The 23,452-nt window shown below is 47.1% G+C and overlaps 9 protein-coding genes across 9 annotated transcripts; 1 reads left to right on the top strand and 8 right to left on the bottom strand.

Annotated features, from left to right (window-relative positions):
- Positions 1-142: 142 nt before the first annotated feature.
- Positions 143-1,666, bottom strand: TbgDal_X2770 (hypothetical protein, conserved; the record flags this gene model as incomplete). The annotated part of the gene is made up of 1 exon (XM_011779155.1): positions 143-1,666. The coding sequence occupies one exon, from the start codon at positions 1,664-1,666 to the stop codon at positions 143-145; it is 1,524 nt and encodes a 507-aa protein (XP_011777457.1).
- Positions 1,667-2,445: 779 nt separating this feature from the next.
- On the bottom strand, positions 2,446-2,784 carry TbgDal_X2760 (hypothetical protein, unlikely; the record flags this gene model as incomplete). The annotated part of the gene is made up of 1 exon (XM_011779154.1): positions 2,446-2,784. One exon carries the CDS (start codon positions 2,782-2,784, stop codon positions 2,446-2,448), a length of 339 nt encoding a protein of 112 aa, XP_011777456.1.
- A 462-nt stretch (positions 2,785-3,246) lies between these two features.
- On the bottom strand, positions 3,247-6,048 carry TbgDal_X2750 (vacuolar protein sorting-associated protein 35,putative; the record flags this gene model as incomplete). Its single annotated transcript, XM_011779153.1, has 1 exon — positions 3,247-6,048. One exon carries the CDS (start codon positions 6,046-6,048, stop codon positions 3,247-3,249), a length of 2,802 nt encoding a protein of 933 aa, XP_011777455.1.
- A 773-nt stretch (positions 6,049-6,821) lies between these two features.
- TbgDal_X2740 (hypothetical protein, conserved) lies at positions 6,822-9,176 on the bottom strand (the record flags this gene model as incomplete). The annotated part of the gene is made up of 1 exon (XM_011779152.1): positions 6,822-9,176. One exon carries the CDS (start codon positions 9,174-9,176, stop codon positions 6,822-6,824), a length of 2,355 nt encoding a protein of 784 aa, XP_011777454.1.
- A 422-nt stretch (positions 9,177-9,598) lies between these two features.
- TbgDal_X2730 (hypothetical protein, unlikely) lies at positions 9,599-10,015 on the top strand (the record flags this gene model as incomplete). The annotated part of the gene is made up of 1 exon (XM_011779151.1): positions 9,599-10,015. The coding sequence occupies one exon, from the start codon at positions 9,599-9,601 to the stop codon at positions 10,013-10,015; it is 417 nt and encodes a 138-aa protein (XP_011777453.1).
- A 947-nt stretch (positions 10,016-10,962) lies between these two features.
- TbgDal_X2720 (ubiquitin-conjugating enzyme variant Kua homologue, putative) lies at positions 10,963-11,862 on the bottom strand (the record flags this gene model as incomplete). The annotated part of the gene is made up of 1 exon (XM_011779150.1): positions 10,963-11,862. The coding sequence occupies one exon, from the start codon at positions 11,860-11,862 to the stop codon at positions 10,963-10,965; it is 900 nt and encodes a 299-aa protein (XP_011777452.1).
- A 1,983-nt stretch (positions 11,863-13,845) lies between these two features.
- TbgDal_X2710 (hypothetical protein, conserved) lies at positions 13,846-15,612 on the bottom strand (the record flags this gene model as incomplete). The annotated part of the gene is made up of 1 exon (XM_011779149.1): positions 13,846-15,612. The coding sequence occupies one exon, from the start codon at positions 15,610-15,612 to the stop codon at positions 13,846-13,848; it is 1,767 nt and encodes a 588-aa protein (XP_011777451.1).
- Positions 15,613-16,172: 560 nt separating this feature from the next.
- Positions 16,173-17,975, bottom strand: TbgDal_X2700 (adrenodoxin reductase, putative; the record flags this gene model as incomplete). Its single annotated transcript, XM_011779148.1, has 1 exon — positions 16,173-17,975. The coding sequence occupies one exon, from the start codon at positions 17,973-17,975 to the stop codon at positions 16,173-16,175; it is 1,803 nt and encodes a 600-aa protein (XP_011777450.1).
- A 1,208-nt stretch (positions 17,976-19,183) lies between these two features.
- On the bottom strand, positions 19,184-22,495 carry TbgDal_X2690 (PIWI-like protein 1, putative; the record flags this gene model as incomplete). Its single annotated transcript, XM_011779147.1, has 1 exon — positions 19,184-22,495. The coding sequence occupies one exon, from the start codon at positions 22,493-22,495 to the stop codon at positions 19,184-19,186; it is 3,312 nt and encodes a 1,103-aa protein (XP_011777449.1).
- Positions 22,496-23,452: the final 957 nt, after the last annotated feature.

Genomic DNA, 23,452 nt, shown 5'->3' with positions numbered 1-23,452 from the left:
TATAATAACACACCCGCACGTACCCATAAAACTGAAGCAGAATTAAGAGGGGAAAAACGAGAGAGAAAAAAAGACAAAAAAAGACAGAGTGTGTTTTGTTTTTTTTTGAAAAAAAAAAGTCCACAGCAAAATAATACCCTGATCATATCCCTTTACTACCCCGTTTACCACGCGGTACGGTTATACGCCATGATTCCTGGCATCTCTGTTGTTTGCTCTGAATTAAATTAAGGGCTGTGGAACGGCGTGCAACCGGCTCCCGTCCATCACCACTAACTGTTACGGGCGTCGCTGCGCTCGAAATTGCTAAATGCACTTCCAACTCGTAGCAGTGAAAGGTCAACCCCGTTAGGTCGTCAAGAATCGCTACAACAAAGTCCTGCAGTGCCTCCACATAACTTTCACGTGCCAATAGTGCAGCCTGCAGGCGAGTGTTCGTATCTATGAGGTTCATGCACTCGGGGCGCTGTGCTGCTAGCTTACGGCGGAGCTCAAGTAAATCACAAGACTCACGCTCAACCACAGCGGCAAGGGTGTTGTAAGCATCCTTCGCCGCCTCCGCCTCCGCACGTTGCTCTTGCAGGTGTAAAGCCAAGTCAACAACCTTGGCTTCAAGGGCTGCAACTAAAGAAGCACTTTCCCTATCCACTGCCTCGCCACCCCCTTCATTAACTTCTCTCTGGCTTCCGCCATCCTCGGTTGTGGAGATGAGTAGTTCCTCTTTTGGGCGTTCAAAATCATCGACAGGAAGGTCTGCGGGAACCTCATTGACTCCAAAAACCTTTGGCGTACATTCCGATGCAAAACGATCTTCCCACATCTGGGCTGTTTTCTGCGTCAATGCAAGAGCCTCTAGAAGGGATTCGTGCTGACCTTGCACAGCAGCCCAGTACTGCCGTCGTGCCTCCACCTCAGCAACCGCTGCCTTGAAGTACGCTTCCGACTCCGTACTTGCGTCACGCAAGGCTTGTAATTCCTGAGTCAATGCCTCTTCACGAGCGACAGAATCATTGAGTGCTGCACGAACGCTCTGTAGCGTTTCACACTCCTCCCGCAGTTCCCGCTTTTCTTTCCGCAGTGCGTTGTTATCATCGATGGCTCGTCGCGAAAGTTCGCGCAGCTCTAGCACAGAAGACTGGAGTCGATCGCACTGTGCCGCTAGAGCCTCCAACTCGTGCTGAAGCACCTGCACTTCACGTTGGAGCCGCTGATGCCGTTCACGCCACATGACTAACTCCGCTTCCGCCTCCTTTAGTGTACTCGCAGTTTGTTCAAGTTCGCGCCGCTGCTTTTGCTCTTTCGTCGATAAGGCTAGGTGAGATTGAGTATAATGTCGAAGTGCGGCATCCCTTGCAGCAAGCTGTGCCTCCAGATTCGAACGCTGCAGTTCTACCGCAGAGAGCGCGGCGACCTGCTCACGAAGCGCACTCAACTCAGCAGCAGATGCGACAGCTAATGCCTCCGGTTCCCTGTCATCCACAGGTTGGACCAAAACCGTGTCTCCTCCACGCTGCGGTGATCGCTGACGACTTTTCGCATCTTCTTGAGATTCCCCGCCAATGCCTTCCTTCGATGCCGATGTCGGGTTTTGGTTAAAAGCTGCCCGTGCAAGGGCACCACGCACCAAGTCCAGGTCACTCTGTATGTTTTTTATAAGCGATTCCATTGTCAGTCCACCTCTTATAAAATAGACAAAACACGCTTTTTGTCTTTATCTCACTTTTTTTTTTCTGTGACAACACGTATATAGACCCGCTTTCTATAGGGAGCACCACCGGAAGATACGTATCAGGTATGAAAACTAAGAAGAGATAAAAAAGTGGACGCAAAGGTACGAACGACAAAAGGAACATGAAGAAATATTTTACACATCACTACTTACAACTGGAAATAATGAAAGGATGGCATTCATCACAATATGAAGTTGTGTGCGCTGGGAGTCAGCGCTCGGCTCTTCACGTGGGCTCTGACAGCAACTGAACTAGCAGATATTATACGTACCACACTGTTCAATCAGAGTTAAATGCATTATTATGTTCCGCACACGGAACGCGTCACAGTGGCTTGTCATGCCCAGTGGAGCGCTAAAGTTCAAAAAAAAAAATGCTTCAGAATTCCATGGTTGAATGAAAATGTTCAGTTACCAACATTCTTCGTGGTGTTGCCCCTTTCGTTCAATGAAGCGCCAACCTTCAAGTTCATTTCTGCAGGCACCGCCTTCTTCACTCCAGTTCGCATACTGACATTGTTCAATGTGATCGCTTATTGGGCACGTAATTGCGGTTCCAGTGTTGGCCTGGCTGATGCAGATTAAAGCGGCTCTGCAAGCTTCCAAAAGTCCCGTTATTTTGTTCCACTCCTTGTGATACCCCACACAGCTGTAAGTGGTTGCATGCATTCGCCCGTGTGTTTAAATATTCTGCGGTACAAGCAACTGCAATGCCTTCAATTACTATAAACCAACCTCCATTTCCTATTGGTCGCTGCTGCGCTGCATCTTTTATCGCCCTCTACAAAGAGGAATTTGCTTAACACGATGTTGTAGTGTCCGGTTACAGCCGTTTCTGGGGGGGGAGGGGGAAGAAACTGCAATCGTTGCGATATCGAGCCACTACTTTGCCCCATCCAAGAGCACACTGAAAGGGTGGTGAAGTTCCAAGTTAACAATGTAAGTGTTTTTTTCGGCCTGAAGGGAGGAACGTTGGCGGTTGCAAAACAACTTAGAATCGTGACAGGGTTGTCATTTGCATATACAGAAGGTATCACCTTGATGCTCGCGGTCATGCATGAGGAATGACAGACGTTATTGCTGATTGGTGTCAATAAAAACTAGTTGTGTGTGACAAAATCACGCACACGGACGCATGGGGTCCATGCTATTCACGAGGGCTTACCTTTCTTTCAGTATTGACAGATGCCGAATAAATGACCGAAAGAAAAAATACTACCGAAAAAATTCAACGGGTAGACCACTGGTTAAGTGATGATAAAAGTTGCACTCCCGCACAAAGTTTTAAAGCAAAAGCTGGCAGAGAGGCTACGGTTAGTTTCACTACTTACTGCCACTAAGGATACACGTAATAAGCAAGAAATCCTCGCCAACTGCGAAGAAAGCACAAAATCAGGTCGTGTGCACGTTACAAAATTTCTCCCTTCTTTCTCCTTCCTCCTCCTCCAGGAATACTCCCCCTTCACAATGCCCAGCAGTCACCCACTGAGGTGGATGAATATGTGTCTCCACTGTAACTACTCATTATCAGCGGCTTCGCCTTCTCCCTCTGTCATGCCAATTTCCTTCCACCGCTCATCGACTTCCTGCCGTGTACGAATGTACTGAATTGTGTTGTCGTAGTACCGCTGCACCTCTTCACTAGTCTCCCCCTTGACACTCCTGTCCTTTTCATCTTCATTCTCGTTATCTTCATCATCGTCTTGTTGCTTAAGCTTGGTGAGAGAGTCCTGTGCGAGATCAAGAAGACTGGTGACGTGCCGAGCGGTGACACCAGGGGCACGTCCAGCATAGTAGTGTAGGAAAAGGTTAAGCAACTCTACGAACAGTTGCTGTTGCTGCTTTGGTTGTTGAGAAGCCACATGGTTAGCAATCTTCAGTGCTCGCTGTAGGCATTCCACAATGCGATTATTACTGTCCTGTGAAAGGTCTTTTTTCCAGAAGAGATGTGCACAAAGAGCTACAAGGCGGCTCTGATCACTCTTACGCAACAGCTTGGAAGAATATTGGCACACCTTGGTAGCCAAAAGCTCATATGTTTCCTCTGGCAGCGAGTGTAAGGCATGCAGTTGCGCCACGGCGTACCCGACCATTGCAATTTGCTCGCTCATGTCAACACCGGATTGTTCATATATTTGAAACGCACTCACAAAATGTTCGTAGATCACCTCGGAAAGCTCACATACGTCTGCCGTGGCAGCACTAGAAAGGTAGAGGTAGAATGCTTGCTGTGGGGCCTCACCCGCGAGTACCTCCAATACACCCTTGCCATCACCAGAATGAACAAAATGGAATATCTTAGAACACAGAGCCCTAGCCTCCTCCATGTCAAAAGTGGTAACGGATTTTGTTTTTTCTACGTTTTCGGTCGGTTTCCCCTCCCCACCACTCCCTCTCTCCTCCTCCCCTGCTTCTGCTGTGTCGGGATCTAGCGTCACCGTGGCCCCTTTCATGACGCGCAGTGCCAACTGCATATACATGGACAAAAGCGTCGGCAAAGTGGCTACAATCCGCTGCGGCCCACCTTTTGTCAGTTGTTTCCTCACACCGTTCATTATCTTCGCTTGAATCCCTACATCGTCACACTGTAGTAAATGAAGCACACGACAGACAAGCTGTTGTTCCTCCGCACTCTTCTCGTCGATTTGAGTTTCACCGGTAAAAGTTGTACCCTCCTGGACAGGTTTTTCAGGCTGGTTGCTTCCCCCCGCAACATCGCCTTCGTCGTATACGAGTGGCGCAATAAGTTCAAACAGCCGCGCAGCCAACTTGATGGTAGAAATTCGATACGAGGGGGAATGCAAGCATGCTGTACAGAGTGCAAGAGCGATGGAGCGACGTGTGGAGGCGCACAGAGGTTGTACCAACACATCAATGCCCTCAAGGTCCAGCACCACGCTAGGATCTTTCAGGCACTCTATCACGCGGATAATGAGACGGCCCACCCCAAGCATTATGTTTTGTTCAAGTGCGGGAGGCAAACGGTTCGCAATGCCCGTGAAAATAAGCCCAATATTTTGTGGAGCCGTAGCGGGGTTTACTTTGAGCGCAAGTTCAGCCAAACTGTACATTGACTTAATGTACGAAAAGAAAGTTAACATGTATGGATGCTTGCTCTTGCCGGAAAGAATGGAGACGCCCTCTACCCCATCCTTCCCTTGGGTATTTACGTCGCCGCCGTGCAGGACTTGGAGAGCGGTCTTGGTAGCATCTGCCATGTCGTCAAGACGAGTTTTCACTGTATCAAACATCGTCATCAACAGTTCCTTCTCGGTACTGCTCCCGGCTTCCGCCACTCCCTCATTCATCAACTCAGCATACTTTCCCAACCGTTGCAATAGCGCAGAAAGTATGGCACTTACATCCACCTTGGACTGAAGCTGCCCCAGAGCAGCGAGTAACTGTTCAAGACTGAACAGATGGAACTCGTCAGGAAACACCTGCACAACCACCTCAAAAAGGTACTGTTGCGCAAGTGACTCACGATAACCCACAATTATTTGAAGGAGACGCGGAAGTATGGAGGTTTGATAAGTTTCGCGCTCCACACCGTCAAGCTGAGCGAGACGCACAATGTTCATGCCAACGAGTACACACAACTCCTTTCGATCCCTGCGCGCCCGCTGTTGTGTTCGCTGCTGGTCCCCAGTACGTTGTTGCCCCTTTAGATCCATGCGGATCCACAGCCAGTTCATTTCTTTGAAGTTTTGCAGAAGCAGCTCAATCGTTTCATCTACCGTCCCGCCTCCGCCCTCTGTGGACTTAGAACCTGCGTAACCGCCTTCACCTGGTAGTCTGTTCTTCGTCACGGTTAGCAAATAGTGGCGAAGGAACATCCCGCGCGTGGGGTGCTGTACGCCTTTGCACATTTCCACCAAATCGCGCATTATTTCAACAGCCGGTTGTTCCCCTGACTTGATGGCCACCGACCCAACGGTGATCAGCAGATACAAACGTGGGACAATACTCCCCGTGTGCTGCACCACATCATACATCTCCTCCAGCGAGCACCCCTCTCGATATTCATCTTCCACAAACTGATGTAGAACCTGTAGTACGTCGAATACCTTCAAGTAAAGCTCATAATAATACTGTGGAGCTAGAACATCGGTTCGCATCTCCGCTAACATTTTCGCTGCTGCGTTCCACACGTTACGCTGCTCTCGGCGGCGGATGTACAGTTTCATTTCGGCTTCAACCTCCTTCACCGTCTCAAGCGAATCACAGAGCCATTTCTCCTGCTCCTGCTGTGGTGTAAGAAGTGGTCCCTGAAGGGATAAAACTGCTGGTGGCTCCTCCACCACAACATGGCCGTACATTTGTTCCCACTTGGTTAATTTCTGTCCCGGCACGCTCCCCCTTTCTGCTTTACGAAGGTTCTTGTGACGATCTTTGCACTTACCTCCGTATGTGTCCGGGTTTTCTTTTTCTTTTTTTCTCTCCTTACAAAATGAGTGATTCAATGCACTGGTTCCTCAGATCAAAGAAATTTGAGGGAAATCTTAAGGAAAGAAAAGTTTTGTAATGCTCAACACCTTTACTGCGCCTAACTCCCCCTATTTTCTCCTTAGTGTACTACTCTTCCGTCCACCTATGCGTCTACGCGCAGACGGTTGCGATTGTTAACGATGTTTAGCCGACTTCGGTGAAACTCGCCTGGTGAGCCTCAGTGTTGAACCTAAAGGACAAACAGATAAAAAGAGGGAGAGGAAGAGATTAAGGAAACAACAAATGTTGGCAGGTCACTTACAGTCACAGATACAGGCAAAGCTACAGGGAAGGGGGAAGGGGGAGCAACGGTGGGTAATTGGGCAGTTTTATTTGACAGCATAAGCTGGGGGAGGATCTGCCGAACAACGAACAACACCACATACACACACACACACACGATCCCACCGTAATGTCGATGCTTAAAAGGGGTAGAGAGTTAGAAACTGAAGATGATAATATCTTAATATAATAAGGTTTTCCACTACCCATCAACTTTCGGCCGCTCCCTTCGTTAGAAGAGGAGTTTGAGCATCCGATAGAATCCAGATACGAAAAAAGAAATTAATGGCTCATCACCTGAAAAGCATACCCACGCGCAGCGCTAAATTTGATCGTCGCCGTCATGCGCACCACTGCCGCTACTCACACCGTTGCGAACGTCGCTATCATCCTCACTTTCTTCAATACGTGGACGTTTACATCCCTTCGCTATCGATGCTGGTGATACACGCGGTCCTGTACGTTCATTGGATGAAGACTGGGTGTTTGCGCTGGCATTTGGTTTCTTTTTCTGTTGCTGCAGCAACTGGTGGTGTTGAGCAATGTCCTTTGGATCGAATGTGAGAGGGGCCTCACCAAACGTACGCTGCAACACCGTCATGACAGTACCAGCTATGGATTCTGCGTCCATAGATGAAAGATCCTCCGCTTGCGGCCCAAGGTGATGTGCGACACACATTCCGCAAAGGTTAAAGAGGTTCTCGCATGTGTCCTCAAGAAATACGTGATCTGAAGGATGGTCCCACGATGCGGGTTCATCCTCTTGTTCGGTAGATGAGACAGTGTTACCCTCCTGCGTATTCCCGTGCACCGACTCATCGTTTGTACTGCTCGGGGTAGGCAGGCTCAAACCAAGCCGAAGTGAGTTGCAGCGGCGGCAAACAAAGAACGCCTTTCCACAACATAACTCGCAAGTTTGGCACATAAATGCGTTTTCGTCACGTATGTTCCGACCGCAGTGGTCGCAAGCTTCATGGAGCTCCACCGCCATCTCGTCTTGGGCGGTGGTGGTTGTACGAGGAGCAAACCGCTCATATGCTTGACGACACGGCGCGCATTTGCAAGTCATCTTCTCTGTGAATGCATCAACGGAGAAAAGCATACCATGAAAAGGGTACCTGTCGTCTGGGCACTCAGCGTCAGGAGGAAAGTTACACGAAACTATTGGTTTGTGTTGTTCCTTTGGCACGGGGTCCGGCAATTTCCCGCCGTAGCAGTAACGATAATCCCTGTCCGCAAGCCATGGATGTTCCTGCATGCAGTATGCACATATGAATCCAATGAGTGAGTCGCTGTTCATAATGTCCACTGCTGTATTTGGTGGCAACAGTGAGGCATTTCTATCATTAAGCCCGTCATCACCAGCACTTTTATCACTGGAAAAACAGCCACACTCACATTTAAATGTGTGGTCTCCTGAATTTGCGACAGCTCCCTTTCCGTGTTGTTCGTATGGCGCGACCACTACGTCCTTTTGCACTTCGTGGTCGGCGTGGCAGCGAAGGCGACACGGTCCACAAACAACACCTTTACACGTTTCGCAGTAGAAAGCCACCACATCACCCTCCACCAAATTCCCGTGGCAGGGAAGGCGGTTGAGCATGCCCGTGTGCAGACGCGTGATGTGGGCACTCCAGAAACATGTGGCACAAAGCATACAGACAACTCCTGCACTCTCATTCGTCCCATCCGGTGGGTAGTCATCCTCACAACAGCAGAAACACCATGCATGTGAGGACCGTGGGTAAATGTTTCTGCCGTTTAGTGGAACAGCCTCTCTCGAGACAGGAGGTTCACTTGTCTCGCTGTCTAATATAAAACAGCACCTCTTCAGCTGACGCGTCTCTTCGGCTTTCCGTATCAGGGGCAACACCCCCCGGGACATTTTTGAGTTCTCATCTCCTTGGCCCCTATTACCTTCGCTACTGTGGTCGTTTACAGCTTTTTTATCCCACTCCTCCTTACTTCCATTCACCTTTATGTCTCTCCAGCAAACAGGGGTACAGCAGTCACAACGCATGAAGTAACGTACGCCCCATTCCTCAACGTCATGACCGATGTGACACACCTCTGCACAGGCGTAGCAAATGGCGTGAGAGGGATCTGCAGCTCCACTGTCCACACACGTGCGACAGACAAAAGCGGTTTGCCGCGCATATCCTTTGCCGTAACTGCATCGGAACCATCGACTGTCATGCTCTAACGTAGTTGTAACCAACCGGTGGAGTTGAGCTGTCACCTCTTCATCAACATGAGGGGCTGATGCTGCGGTTCCTAGCAGCATCACCGGCAGCGTAATAACGGAGCCCGACGTTAAAGTTACTGTCCCATTGCCGCTACTGCTGTTGTCATCCCTTCCCTCCTTTGGATTGTCGTTGGTGCCGGCGGGTGCTTTGATCCCTTTTTCATTGGCACGACCACTAGGTTTCACAACGATATCAATAAGTCTCACATTTTCAATATCCCCGTTTCGGTATTGTTTAAGGGTATGCGCACCAAACAAAAGTCGTTGCCTTTCCACTGGCACTCCAGTGCTTTGCTCTATTCTATTTTTTATGTCACCCACAGTTGCCGTGGCAGCCGGTAGCGTAATCTGAAATTTCCTTGCGGCGTGGCTCACAACCACACACACTTCAGTCGCCTCCACATTCGCTGCTGTTGGCTCCCGTGAACTCATACGACGCCGAGTGTCGCTTCACCTTTGTTTTCCTCAGCTCGTTTTTTTCTCCTTTTTCAACTTGTGTGTGCCACTCTATGTGCAAGATGTAAGGGTTTGTAACTCTCTGTTGCTGCGGTGGTGTAAGCGAGAAAATAAAGAAGAAAAGGGAGATTACCAAAAATAACAGTAATAGAAACAACAGACGACAATTGCCGCGACAGTAAACCTCCTTACGAGCAGAGAACGGTAATAAATGGGTCACGATAAATTACGTAATGCCCAAAGACCACTAGAACAAAGAAAATACATGTGGTATACCCGTGCGTATATTTATTTTCCCATACATGGGGCGATAGAAGGATTAGGAACGTTGACAAACAAAACAAAAAACAAAAAAACACAAAAAATTTTAAATGAATTAATCTAACATAGAAGAACCAATGAATGAACACACCAACACACACAAGGGGAAATACGAAGAACATAAAGCTACCGACACTCGCAGGAATGTACATGATATTTTTTCGATGAATGTTGCCACTCCCATCTTCCCTCCTCTTTACAAGAAAAAAAAAATGTACACATATATATGCTTCACTCGTTTGTTTGACATGTATACGTGTGTAAATGTATTACTTTCCCCCACATCATCTCTTCGTTGGCCCCACGCAAAGGTAACGGCGAATGGGGGAAAAAGAAAAAAAGAAATGCATAATGATCCTGTTGGTTGCTATATATTTTTGCCCCCCTCTTATCTTTTCCCCTTTTCCTCTTCCTCCTTTCTTTCTTTCTTATCTACTCCCCTTCTTTTCCTTTCTCATGTCCCTCGATCATGTGGCTCCACCCCCTTTCTTTAACGGAAAAAAAAAAACAAAGTTGTCAAAATGAAAATGAAAAAAAAAGGTGGAAAAAACAAAAATGTGCGCACGGTCGGGACACGTTGTGACGCTTAGTTAACGTACGGTTATTTGTCAGTAAATTTGTGACTAAGAATATCATGGAAGAAAGGGAAACATAAACATGCACAAAGATAAAGTTGGGAAGAGTGTGGGTGAAGACGCAACTGAGAGAAAAAAAAACTTTAAAAAGAACGAACAACAAATGAAAAGGGTACTGCCTCGACGCAAAACAGGGGGGCCCTATTAAGTGAGTGGCATTCCCACGTACATGACTTAACAGCCCCTCCAGTATTGTCTCATTGGGATGCTGTGCGTATCGCTTTTCTTCATTTACTAAATCCCTTCTTGTGTGTATGTAAAGGGTAGAAACTGAAGGAGCATAACCACGTGTCCACGCAAATATATATATATATATATATTCATGTTTGTTTGCTTTGCGTGCATCTTTTTGTTTTTTCGTTTCTACTTCTACTTTTGAGAAACAACCTTCTACTCATGCAACAAAAACCATAGTAGCGTTCCCTTCCTCGCAAAACAGGTGGTGAACGTCCCAACAAATCATGTGTTTACTCTCTTGTCACCTGTGTTGCTCCCATTACCAGTAACAACAATAATGATAATAATAATAATGTTAATGATAATGATAGTAGTAGTCACAACAAAAGTAAAATTAAAAATATAAATAAAAATAAAATGCTACCTTGCAAACTTTTTATCCAACCGAGTATCAACATGAGCACCTTCCCTTCCCTTCTCTTTTCTTTTCTTGTCCTCCCATATCAGTCTTATCACACAACTCTCCTTGCGAATACAAGCGCACACGCAAAGACAAAAGCGATCCTGCTTTACGAATAATAGCAGTCGCTGTAGTTTTTCTCTTTTTCTTCCCTCAAATTTAAACTATTTCACAACCCTCCAAATTCCTCATTGCAGCCCTCCCCGTCCGTTTCTTCTTTATGTCGTACGCCTAACAACTCCCTATCATTTGCCCGTGGAACCGCACCCGTCAATGCCGTTACAACTGCCTCGGCATTCCGCCAAAAGTCAACTCGGTCAAGCGGGGCATTCAACCACCCAGTTGTAATGCAATAACTGCGGTCATAACTCCCACGATGATGCCTGCGGTGACTTTTACGTGTGAGAACAATTCTACACGACATGAGCAGGCGAGCGAAGGGATGCGGCGCCGGCAGGTGAGCCCACTTGTGAAGCTCATTAGTCATACCAATGAAAAGTGCGAAAGTAAGGAAAAATACATGGAAACCAGCGTTGTCATTGTCGATGTTGTGTCGGAATGTTGAATTATTCTTGGAATTGCAACCTAGGAAGTATAATTGGATCAGTAACAGAGGGATCAGGGGTAAAGTTGTGTCGGCATTCGTCTCAATAAAATCGTGTTTGGTCATGGCCATTTGGTTAACGTGATGCTCCCGGAAGGAGCGTATAAAGTTACCGAACAGAAATGTCTCCGGGGTTCCCCACGTATCAAAACTCCAGTGGGCCACGCCACTAATGAAGTCAGACAATACCATAGCCGACAGAATCATCAATGGGCTCCATAATAACTGATTGGAAGACGATTCGCTACTGTGCAGTAAATAGAGTACCACAATTGCAACGTTTCTCATCCAAAGGCAAACCGCTAAGGAGAAGTAACAAATTTCTGCTATTCGTTTCGTTTGAGTATAACCACCAGCGAGTTTCTTTGCGTTGGCCTTTCGAACAGAAATAATGTTGTCCATGTAAGTAGCGGTAGTGGCTGCAGCTGCAGCGGTTTCGGTAGCAGGAACCACATCTATCGACATCGATTCGTTAATCCTCTCTTATCTTCCGTTTTTCTGTTCTATTACTTTATTTTATTTTTTTAGTTGAGGGTGTTTGAACACGTTATCAACCACCAACCTGTTAGGATTATCTCCCTTCTTTCTCTTCTCTTCTCTTCACTCGTGCGTGTTTGTTGTCCCCTTTGGTTCTTCTCTGTTGGTGTTGCTTTGCTTTGCTTTGCAAAGTGTACTAAACCCCAACAAAGAATTATGTATGATTTGCACCGTAAATTACCTACCGCTTTTTTTTTCTTCTTCTTCCACCCTCAGGTCTGGTTATTTTGCACCCCTTAAAAAAAAAAAAAGGGGCTTTTCCTTCACCTCTTTTGCCTCCCACTTCGTATTATTTGCTGATTTTGCTTTCCCTCTTTCCAAAATCCGATACAGGAATATGGATAACACACAAACTTGATTGTATTTCAGATGTCCAGTTTTATTTCGTTTTTGTTGTTCTTCTCACAGTTTTCTACGTTATCCCTTCAGTTTCTCCTTTTCTTCCCCCCCTTCTCACGCAGTCTTTGCTTTCCCTTGCTTTCTCCTCCTTCCCTTCCCTTCTTTTTATTTTGTTATTACCTTTTCTTTACACGAGTTCTTTCCCGTTGGGTTAGAAACTAACTATAATAATAATGTGATATTTTGATCAGTATTGTGATTTAAATAAATGTAAATATATAATTGAAATATGTAAAATATAAAGTACAAAAAAAAAATGCTGTTGTGCTGCTGGTGATTGGGTTGCTGCCGTTCAGCACTGCGTACTCTTCACTAACGCCAAAATAATTAAATATGTATTGTGGTGGTGGGTGTAATTATTGTTGTTCTTGTTGTTGACTTTCCTTCTTTCTTCGTGTAACTCTGGCGTACACACGTCGCCCTCACAGGAAAGAAGGGTACATATAAATAAAGAAGTATGGAAAGGAATGAAAGTAATGAATAAAAACAAGTGCAACTGAAACATAATACATGTAGGAGTAGGAAGCCAATATAAAAAATTAGAAGTGCAGAATGTTCGGAAAGGTCCGCCAATGAGACCACACAGAAAAGTTTACGGTACCAACTTCATTAAGCATAATCCCTCGCTCAAAAGCACATACCTGAAATGTTTGAACCACGGAGAGGACAAAAAACATCGTCACAATACAAAAAAAAAAGGTCTGGTAACTCACTCACTTTGCACCATTAACACTTAACATTATTATTATTATTATTATTTCTTTGTATCGCCTTTCCCCGCCACAGCAATGGGAAGACAACTGTTCCCTTTCCGTTTATATTTATCTCCATTTTCCCGCTTCCTCGCAACCAACGGGAAGGCGAGTGCTGGCGGTCGCCACTGGTGACATAACGAAAGGAACACCTTCACTTATCCACAACAAATATCACGTAACCAAACGATTTGGAAAAAAAAATGTATATGTGCGTATGTTTATCCGTAAGCAAGCAACCCATGTGCTGAACATCAATGAGAATGCATGAAAAACTTACTTATCACGTTTATAACTTCCTTCAATTATTAGTGGAACAGAGTGAAGAAGAAACACGGGTTGGGTAACAATAAAAAGAAATAGAAGAAGGTATTATATGTGTTAAAGCACGTAACAGTGAAGGGGAAAGTGGGGGGAATCACAGCCAACAAGTGAACTCATCATTTTATTTCTCTCCTCCTCACTCTACCTTGCTAAGATATGGCCGCTCCTGCTAAGTTTATTTCAAAACCGGAAAGGTAAGAACAAAAAAAACGTTTACTGGTCACAAAAGTAAAAAATGAATTTGATCTTCATCGAGAATGAGGAAGAGAAAATCAGGCAAAATCGGAGGAGTTGTTAGCCCGCCTCATTTCCTTCACTTGGTGGTACGGAGCGTACGGCTGTCCGTTACATCGCCCATTTATTTTACCCTTTCTCGCTTCATTATGTTCTTTGATTAAGACGTGGGCACGAATATGTACGTGTGTGCCTCTCAGAACTAGGGATAGAACCGTGCCACCCTGAGTGCACACTCATTCACCACGGGCGGTTTCTCCAACAAAGCCTCGGCGGCTGATTCCGTGCTTAATTGGCACACAATGTCGTTCCCGCGACCAAACGGAACAACTTTCTTTGGTTCTTCACCAGTTATTCGCTTAATTGCAGCACTAATTTGTTCATTTTGGCCCTTTGGTGCATCTATTAGCCGCACATGGTCCGTCGGACCTTTCCTGTGCTCCAGTCTGGTGCCTTCACCGGCAATTTTTTTATCAGCCCTGCTCCGTGGAAACTTCTTCCGTTGTTCAGCGGGGGTTACGTTCTCCTCTGCCGCAGCAGCATCAGGAGCGGCGCCACCATTGTTGGCATCGTTTTTCTCACTGGCCCACGCCTCTTTTTTGTTGTTCTTCGCCTCTTTGCTTCCTCCGCGACCTCTTCTGTTGGCTTCCGAGCGGGGGAGGGGCTTATGATCGTTCCTGCCGGCATCACCTTTATTGTCTGCAGCGCTGGCAGTTGCAGGAACGGCAGCCGCTGAATCGGCGGGGGCGGCGGGTTGTTGTTCCTGTTGCAGCTCACGGTTCCTAAATCGGTCGCGCGGGCGGTTGTTGAAAGTGTTGCGGCGGGTCCTTTCAGAAGCCGCTCCAGCAGCCCCTGTGGAACGGGCAGCGTCTCCCTCGGTTACACGTGTATTGTCAGCGGTATCCACGTTATCGACCTTTTCTTCATTGCGGCCCCAATGACCCCGGCGGCTTTCGCCATCCCGAGGTTGCCTTTCCGCATCCCGGCGATCTCTTCGTTCAGGGCATCCCACCTCATTTTGATCATTGCCTTCTGCACGCCGACCCCCTTCATTCCTCTTAACGCGCTCTGGACGTCTGTGCGGTTCACTCCGCCTTGGTTGTTCCCATCGGTTGCGTTCGTTACCCTCACCGGCAGTGTCGTCCTCAGCCTCATTTGTCTTCGATTCGGTGGGTTTTCCCATCTCCCATTCGGCACGCTCTTTCCTCTCTTCCACACCCTCACTGCGTGCCCCTGCAGGTGCACGGTTTCTGTAGTCTTTCCTACCCATCCGCCGGTCCTGTCCACGTGGGTGCTTGTCCCACGCTTCACTCTGATTTTCCACAGCGAGTGCGCGGTCATTCTCCTGTTGTTTCACCATCTCTGCATCCGCACACTGTAGCATTTGTTGTTGCTGTTGCTGTTGCTCCTCTTTTTGCTTCTGAAGGAACAGAAAATGCTCGCGTGCTTCCTCTTCCCTCTTTCGCCTCTCTTGCTCGCCAAGAAGGTGCTGAGCGACCTGCACAGGTGTCATTATGATGCTGCCTTCCGGAATGCGTTCCATCTCCACGTGCAGCACACGAAAATATTCGCTTGCTATGTGGTATGTATTGCTACGATTTGGCGTGGGTGCGAGAACGAAGGATTGAGTGAAAACTTTCCGTGATCCACGAACGTACATAATACCCTGAGTTACAATGAGCACGCTGCCGCCCGCAATAGGGCTGAAGTCGGCGAAGCGAACCTCAACCTTACGTCGCCCTAGCGTTGCGTCCATCTTCTCAAGGTGTTGGAGGATCTCATGGCGGCCGCGTACGATTTGTGCCACATTTTCATTGTATTCCGCATAAACCACATGGGAGTTGTCGGCATACATGTCAAGGAGGGCTAGCGGTTCCCCTTCCTTGGTGAACTCGCGGTAGTACGTAACGAGAAAGCCACATGCCACCACACCCCATTCGCGACCGAGTGCACTTTGTGTAATGGACATCTTCAGTACCTTATAAAATTACTTTCTCTTCTTTAATTCCAACGAGTGTGTAGTAATTCTTTTCCTCTTATAGTTAGCTTTTGTAACCTTGGAAACGAACAAGGTCAGTAGCACTATGATTCGTCTCCCTTCTTCCCCTTCTCTCTTTTTTTTCTTGCCTTACAGTCAAATTTATTTATTCCCTTACTTTACTTACCAGATTTTCCCTCCTCCTTTGTTTCTTGTTTGCTTTTAAATGCTTAGCCTAGGCTTATCTTGTGAGGATTACCGAAACGGAAGAAAAAGGCAGAAAATGAGGCAAACATATTTGAAATCGGTAAGATAAAATGGAAAAGATGACGAGCCGAAACATCGTTTGGGAGGATAGAAAAAATAAACCTACGGGTGCTGACCAATAATGTGCCCACTGCACAACTACGTTACGGTAAACTCCCACTCCAAGAATAAATCGATCGCATGTTTTGCGTTGGTTCACAATTGCACCAGAAATAAGCACCACCCACAACCCATAATGTGACCAAAAGCCGGTCCGTATGGAAGAAGTTTATCCGCTCCAACAATCACAGCTGTGATGGATGGAGCCTCCCTGGTGGATGTTGTTCCGCCATGACAGGTGGCAAGTCGCGAGCCAGTTGCCGCGCAAGAGGCGCCAAGTCCGTTGTGTCGTCCAGGAGTTCGTTAAGGTACAACAACGCGTCTGGCCGCTCATTCATAATACCTCGTATCGCATTGTTTGCCTTCTTCCCAATGGCTCCGCCGAGAGCCACGTCAAGCATCGCCCGAACGTCGTCAATCTTCTCCAGTCTCTTTCCCATATCCACGCCACGCTCCAACTCCACATGCATTATACGCTCAAGACCAGCCACCGACACAGGTTCCATTCGCTTCTCAACAAAGTAGTCCACCAAACCGTACTTTCCGCAGAAAGCACCGTCACTACCTCCCGTTGGAAGAGCACTATTGTCAAGGTCTTCAAGAACAGTTGCAGCAGTTACTTGCGCGTCCATGAGTGCGTGAGCAATGATCCCCTTTGGTCCGTTCTTCGCCCAGCCGGTGCAGTACAGTCGTGGTTGCCCCTTTACTCGACCGCCAACGTGCGATATAACTCCTCGAGCATGATCGAACTCAACACCAGGAATGCTATCTCCATAATACCCTAGCGAAGTGATTACCAAATCACATGGTACCGTGATGACTTTCGGCGCCTTAACACCAGTACCACCGCCCTTGTTACCACCTTCGCCACAGTTGACATCGTAAGCTTGAGTCTCAGTTGCCGCTGCGCAGTCCGTGCTACTGCTTGTTTCAGCCGCAGTACATTCGAATACAACCGCACCCACCTGACCCTTACGCTCCCGATGCGGCAGAAACCGCAAAGGTCGCATGTTGTACCGAAATCTAATGTGGCAGGGGCCGCGGGTACCTTTTGGTATCGTTGGACCCCTCACTTCTTGACTCTCAGGGTCATCGCTTTTGACAATGTGACGCCCCATAAGTTCGAAAAGGCGTTGACGTGCACGCGGGTTTTCCGTTGATGCACGACGTGCTTCCTCCGGATTGAATGGGTCGACGGTAACCCGCACTGTGTCTTGCTGATATTTTGTCAACTCTCTAAACTCCGCGATGGTGAAGGCACTGTGTTCAGGGCCTCGCCGACCCACCACGTGGATGCGGTGGATGTGGTTCTTCATGAACTCTTTTATTGCTGCACAATTCATATCGGTGGGGCAGAAATATTTGTATGATGCGGCTAAGACACGAGTACAATCCAAAGCAACATTACCATTTCCAATAACGACGGCTTCGTGGGCCATCCCCAGTTGAAACGGGCAGAAACGCGGGGAACCATGTGGAAAAGGATATGTGTTGTAATAACGTACAAAGTCAGCTGCACGGACAACGCCACCGAGGTCCTCACCGGGAATGTTGAGCTTTTTACCGCTATCCACACCTGTGGCCAGCACCACAGCTGCGTAGTTATTGAGAAGGGTGTCAATTGGTAACTGTCTCCCTACATCGACGTTGCCAATCCACGTCACACGACCGCTCTTAAACATGGAAAGAAACTGCTGCTCCACGTTCTTCACCTCGGGATGGTCGGGAGCGACGCCATAACGACATAAACCGAAGGGCACGGGGAGACGCTCAAACACATCTACGTGAATGTCGTCACGCTTTTTAATAAGCTGCTGTGCCACATAGCAACCACTTGGGCCACTCCCCACGACGGCAATTTGCGTTTTCATTGGTGCTGAAGTTACATCAGTGTGTTGTAAAGGCGATGCACTTGCGCACGAGAGGGGTGGGTGACGCGGTGCGCCGGGCTTGAGGCAACGCCGCATGTGGCTCCGCCGCAAGAGCATATTTCTACGATGAACTGACTGCAAACAAAAGTGAACCTAATAAATATATTAATAAACAAATTAGTGCTTATTAATATATGTGTTTGTCTATTTTAGGGTAAACACGCACGATTCATTTCACATAACAGGGTAAGGAAGAGCAAATATACAAACAAACCAGTACAAAGTGCAAATGCGTAGCGACTCGCCATCACATGGAATACAGTTTTCAAAAGTGGCTACCAGGTGCGTCTTTTGGGCACAGCAAAGGCAATCAGTACCTTGCATCCAAAGGAAAAATAAAACAAAAAAGTTGCAAACAATAATTAAAAAAAATTATTACAAAAAGGACATGATAATATTCCCCTGTCATGGGCATAGCAGACTCAGAACCTAATTCCCCAGAGCAGCAAATGCGTGAAGGATATGTCACTCGCCTGAGCGGCGGCGGCGATGCAAAATATAAAGAAAAAGGCAAACTGGTGCAACTCTCTTCCAGACACGGTATGCCGTGGTGAAGCATTCTTCATCTTTTTCAAAAAAATATTCGTGCATTTCCTCCCGCTATTATCAGCAACGTTGACAAATAATAATAATAATAGTATTATTACTATTATCACGAAGAAATAGTAACCAAAAATGGATTGCCAAACAAAGGTAGTGGTTCCTGAATGGTAGAAAACACCACTTATCACACTTTTTTACTCGCTCCCGCGTCGCATTGCTGCAACGGATCAACGATGGAGAAATAAAGGAACCGAAAGAAGAAGATAAAATATGAACAAAACATAAAAACACGATGCAAATAAACTTAAAGGTAATTCCTCATCAGTGATCCTCAACTTCTCACTCTTCTGAACAATTATATGGATCCGTAAAGTCGCCTGCTGAGCCAATTAATTAAGTTGCGACAGAAGAAAGGAGCCCAACTTGCATGTTGGTGGAAAGTGAAATAAGGTTTTTTTTTAGTTGTGAAGACAAAAAAACTGGGAAGGGTTGACAACTGTTTTTCCACGATATTCGCAGAAAAAAAATTAACGGATCATTGATAAAACAAACAACTAAATTATTGTTAGAGGTAACATAACGAAAGCCATGCGGAGGACCAAAGAAAATTTAAAAATGAAACGTGATGTGTGTTAAATCATGCAGCACACACATACACACACAAAATCTGTCAAAGCTTTCTTTTACCCCGAACTCAAGTCACTGGATGTTGAAATGGTCTATTAAAAGAACCACAGTCTTTCATTCAAAGGTTTGGGAATCATTGAGCACTGCAGCGGTGGAACGGCATCAATTAATCTCTCCACGATACTTGCCAGGCGATGAGCACACCTTGTTGGCATCGGGAGTTTTGTCGCACGGGTTGCCATCGCATGCGCAAGCACATGTGACAACTGCTGCACATCTGAAACATCCAGCGTGGGGCTCGTGCAATATAGCGTGTATTGAACCGTCCGTGCAGTGGATGTCTCACAATCGTGGTTCTGAAGATAAAATGAGTTGACGGCATTCCCCAGTAATGGATCCTCACTCGCACGCTGAATTGTTAAGGCCTGTACGACAGTGCCCTTCACGACATTCCCTGCCGCAACTTTGCTACCGGAAGTGTTGGCTTCACCCCGAAATTCGTGGACAAATCGCACGTCCGAACGCTTGTGAAGGCATGCGAAAGTGAAACCGCAGCCCACCGGAAGATGTGCCTGCATTGCCGACATCTCACTGTAAACATCACCATCCTGAAAAACCACCACGTCATCCAAACCGTCATATAACTCCATGGCGCGGCTAATGAGAACTTCAAAGTGCTCTGAGACTAGCTCCACCTCCTGGCCGCGTCTCTCATGTTTCCAGAAGAACGGTAACAAATGATTACGTTCCGCAGTACACAAAATCCCCACAACGCTGCCAGTGCTTACAGTTGGTGTGTGACAAGAATCGACGCCGACAAGAAGAACACGTCGCTGAGCAACTGCTGGAACCTCACGCTGTAGATCAACACCACGCAGAGGGTCGGTAGCAAACACTGTACGCAATCGCAACCGAATGTTCTCACAACGCAATTGCTGTTGTTTTGGTGAAGCACAGGGGGGCACAAAAAGGGGCAAAATCCCACGCGTGAGGCACTCCGCCTGCATCCACCTTACCAACCGTGTTTCCCGTTCGTTCGTAACGATGACAGCAGCAGTGTTGGGGTCCCGCAATTCCTCTGTGCCAGCACTGATTAACTGCTGCACAAGGTAGCGCACCGCTTCTTGCTCATCAGGAACTGTGATGACAGTAGTACTACGACAGTAACGACCTATGGCTTGCGTTGTCTGCTTCACACGACTTGATTCCTCTTCGCTTGCGTGAGAGGCAATAATTCCAACAACAGCAGTTGTTGTGGGTGACGATGGGGGAGGAGGATGCCGCAGCGGTACGGAACCACTCGGAGCGACACTCCGGAGGCGGCCGTTGCTGTTGTCGTTAACAATGGAAGTGTCATTCGTCTGTTTCTTCGCAAATGGAGAAACCTTTTGTGGCGCCGGTAAGAGGGAGAGCGCCTTCGATAACAGTGGTTTTGGTGCAACCGTAATACCCCACGGCTGCATAGCGCTCTCCAATTTGGCACGAAACAGCTCAAGGATTTCAAGGCGTTGTGAAGGCATGAAAGAGCAGGCGGTGACGCTGGTATCTTGCCAGGATCGCGTTCGCGGGTCGTAACAGCAATGTAGGGCTTGAAGCGGTACGACGGAATAGTCCACGAGTACGGCATACGGTTGCCCTGGTTCTAACTCTCGTATTAAGTGCTGCAGCGTGGGTTCGAGATTCACTTCAGTTGCAACCATGTTAAATCTAACGAGACGGACAACAGAGTGTCTTAGAGTCGTGGATATTACCACAGGGGTTCCCTGAACTGAGCGCGCAATTCGCTCCTCCATCGCTGGGTCGTACGGGCCGCTGCCAAAATGCTGTTTGACCTCCTCCCATAATGAAAGTTCGGTTGCAACGGTGCATTTGGTATCAATTTTGAGAGTAAGTTTCCCTGTGCAGTGAGGTAATGAACCACTGTCACTAGTATTCTTCATTATCCGTTTTGCTTCATCCTTTTCAATTTGTTGATGCTGATGCTTTCTCTCCTCGCCTGCTGACGCCTCCTTACCACATTTACTACGGAGTTTCTTAACATCCTTTCGGCTCTCCTTGCTTTTAGCCTTCCCGTTATCGTCCGCCTCTTCTCCTGTTGTAACCTCATCTTGCTGCGACATAACAACGTTGAAACTTGTCTTCCCCACTGTCATCTCCACGAGACGCATGCCATTATGAGATTCAAACACCCGCACGCGGTAGTCTGTCACCTCGTAAATACAACCGACCTTTAGCTTCGTCTCCTCCGTTGCATCCCAAAGCGATGCCTGCGTGGTGCCGGAGGCGTCGGCAATTTTGTAGCTATGCACGTTTCGCTCCTTGAAGACGAAACCTCGCACAAACTCCTCCACGAGGAAACGCAGTTTTTTGGCACCATAATCACCTGCTGCTAATGTCTTAAGCACAGCGGTCGACGGTGGCAGTACAACAGTCGGCGACGGCACATCTTCTGCATCGTCTCCAGAGCTAACAAACGTGGCCCGAATCAAAGTCCCCTTGAAAACACGGAGGCCGTCCACCGACACAGCGTCGTGTATATGAACAACCTTACCATTAGCTTCCCTCGCCACGCAAAACTGATGTCCTTTTTGGTTAGACCCACCATTCCTCAGCGCCCACAACACAATCTTATTGACAGTCTCCTGCATTTCCGCAGAATCCATTTCAGTAAGTTTGGTCTTTCCCCTGAAATGCAGCTTGCACTCCACCCATCCTAAGTCCAGGCACTCGGGTGGTAGCTGCAGAGCAACAACTGGAAGTGGAGCGGTTGTGTAAATTTGTTGCCGGAGATTAACAAGCGGCGGTGCATTTGGGAGGCAACGCCTTAGGTACCGTTGCACAGCCCTCCACGCCCGAGAGCACTCCACCCGTCTCACAGGTACCGACGATATTTTTTCAGGTGCTGTAATTTTACTTTTCCCCTTCCTTGTCTTTCCCGTTTTACCTCCGCGACACTGTGATGGCACTTCCTCCCCACTGGGTGCTTTCAATGCGTGCAAAGGACGGCGTGTGGCTTCGATTTCGTATGAGTACAATACGATGGGCTGGCTAAAAAGTAACGGAAAGAAATTTGATGTTGCACCTCCCTCACGAAGCCGCTGTCGCACAACAAAACGCGTCTTCTTATCCAACAACCGCTTGCTGATATAGTCACGCTTGACATCGGACAGTGTCACCTGACGCGCCTCACAAAGCCATAAGGACTTTGAACTGCCAGACCTTACGGCAGCAGACGCGTTAGTTTCAGTTAACACATTCGACTCATTAAAAGTTGGAGCACATCTCCAGTTATTTTGACCTTGAGAATGATGTCGCTGCTGCTGCTGCTGCCGCCTCCGAATCGCTGCAATGGAGGTGGATGAACTGGAAGCAGCGGGAATCATACAACGAAGAGTCCTCCGCATCATGTCGTTTTCTTTTCTTTTTCGATCCCCCCCCCCTCTTCTCACGTAGACCTTTGTGCCGCTTCTCTTATTTATTTTTCATGTTGCAAAAACGGAAATTCATGGAGAAAGAGTAGAATGAAAGGGACCATGAGGCAAATACATGATGTGCATATATTCATTTCCATATTAACTATTCGCCAATGCGTCTGTGTCTTTACTTATTTTTTTAGTATAATTTGCCCACCACCACCCCCGTTGAGTTGCAGCACAACATATTCATCGACACAAAGAGATATGAAAACGCGTGCGCAGAAAAAAATACGAGGGGGTGTAAAACGAACGCGATGCATTATCACCAAACACACACATAAACAGGCACCACTAGTATAAATAAATAATAAATATATTTATTTATTATTTACTTTTTCATTTGTGTATCATGTACCATATATAAAAAGCTCTTAGGCAACAACATCCCGAAACACACTCATGTTGACACTCAGCAAAGAAACACATGAATGAAAACGTGAGGAGAGCAGAATAAACCAAGTAAGTAGTAAAAAGGAAAAAAACGACAACAACAAAAGCAAAAGCGAAAACAACACAAGGTGACCGAAAAAATATCGCAATTAAAACATGCACGTGCACAACGTGCAGCGAGGTCCGTGCTAAACCTTTAAAAAGTAAAAAAAACGCTCAACGCAACGAATGAAAGACTATGTACAGATGCTACAGTGTAGTCAAGAGGGGGAAAAAAAATGATAATTATGCCGATAAAATATAAAGAAATACGTGTTTGTTTGTTTTTTTTTGTGTGTAGATTGTTGTTTAAAAGAAAATAACCTCTTGTCCCATCCTTTTTCACCTCTCCTCTTTAGCTAATATCCTCCAACTTCAGTTTGACTCTTACTTTCATTTTCTCCACGCCTCACTCCGTCACTTACCACAACATCGTCCCCTTCCGTCAACGGCGAAACA

This window comes from Trypanosoma brucei, chromosome 10 (genome assembly GCF_000210295.1).
Source record: "Trypanosoma brucei gambiense DAL972 chromosome 10, complete sequence".
NCBI classification, from domain to species: domain Eukaryota; phylum Euglenozoa; class Kinetoplastea; order Trypanosomatida; family Trypanosomatidae; genus Trypanosoma; species Trypanosoma brucei.
This window is presented reverse-complemented; position numbering and strand designations above follow the sequence as displayed.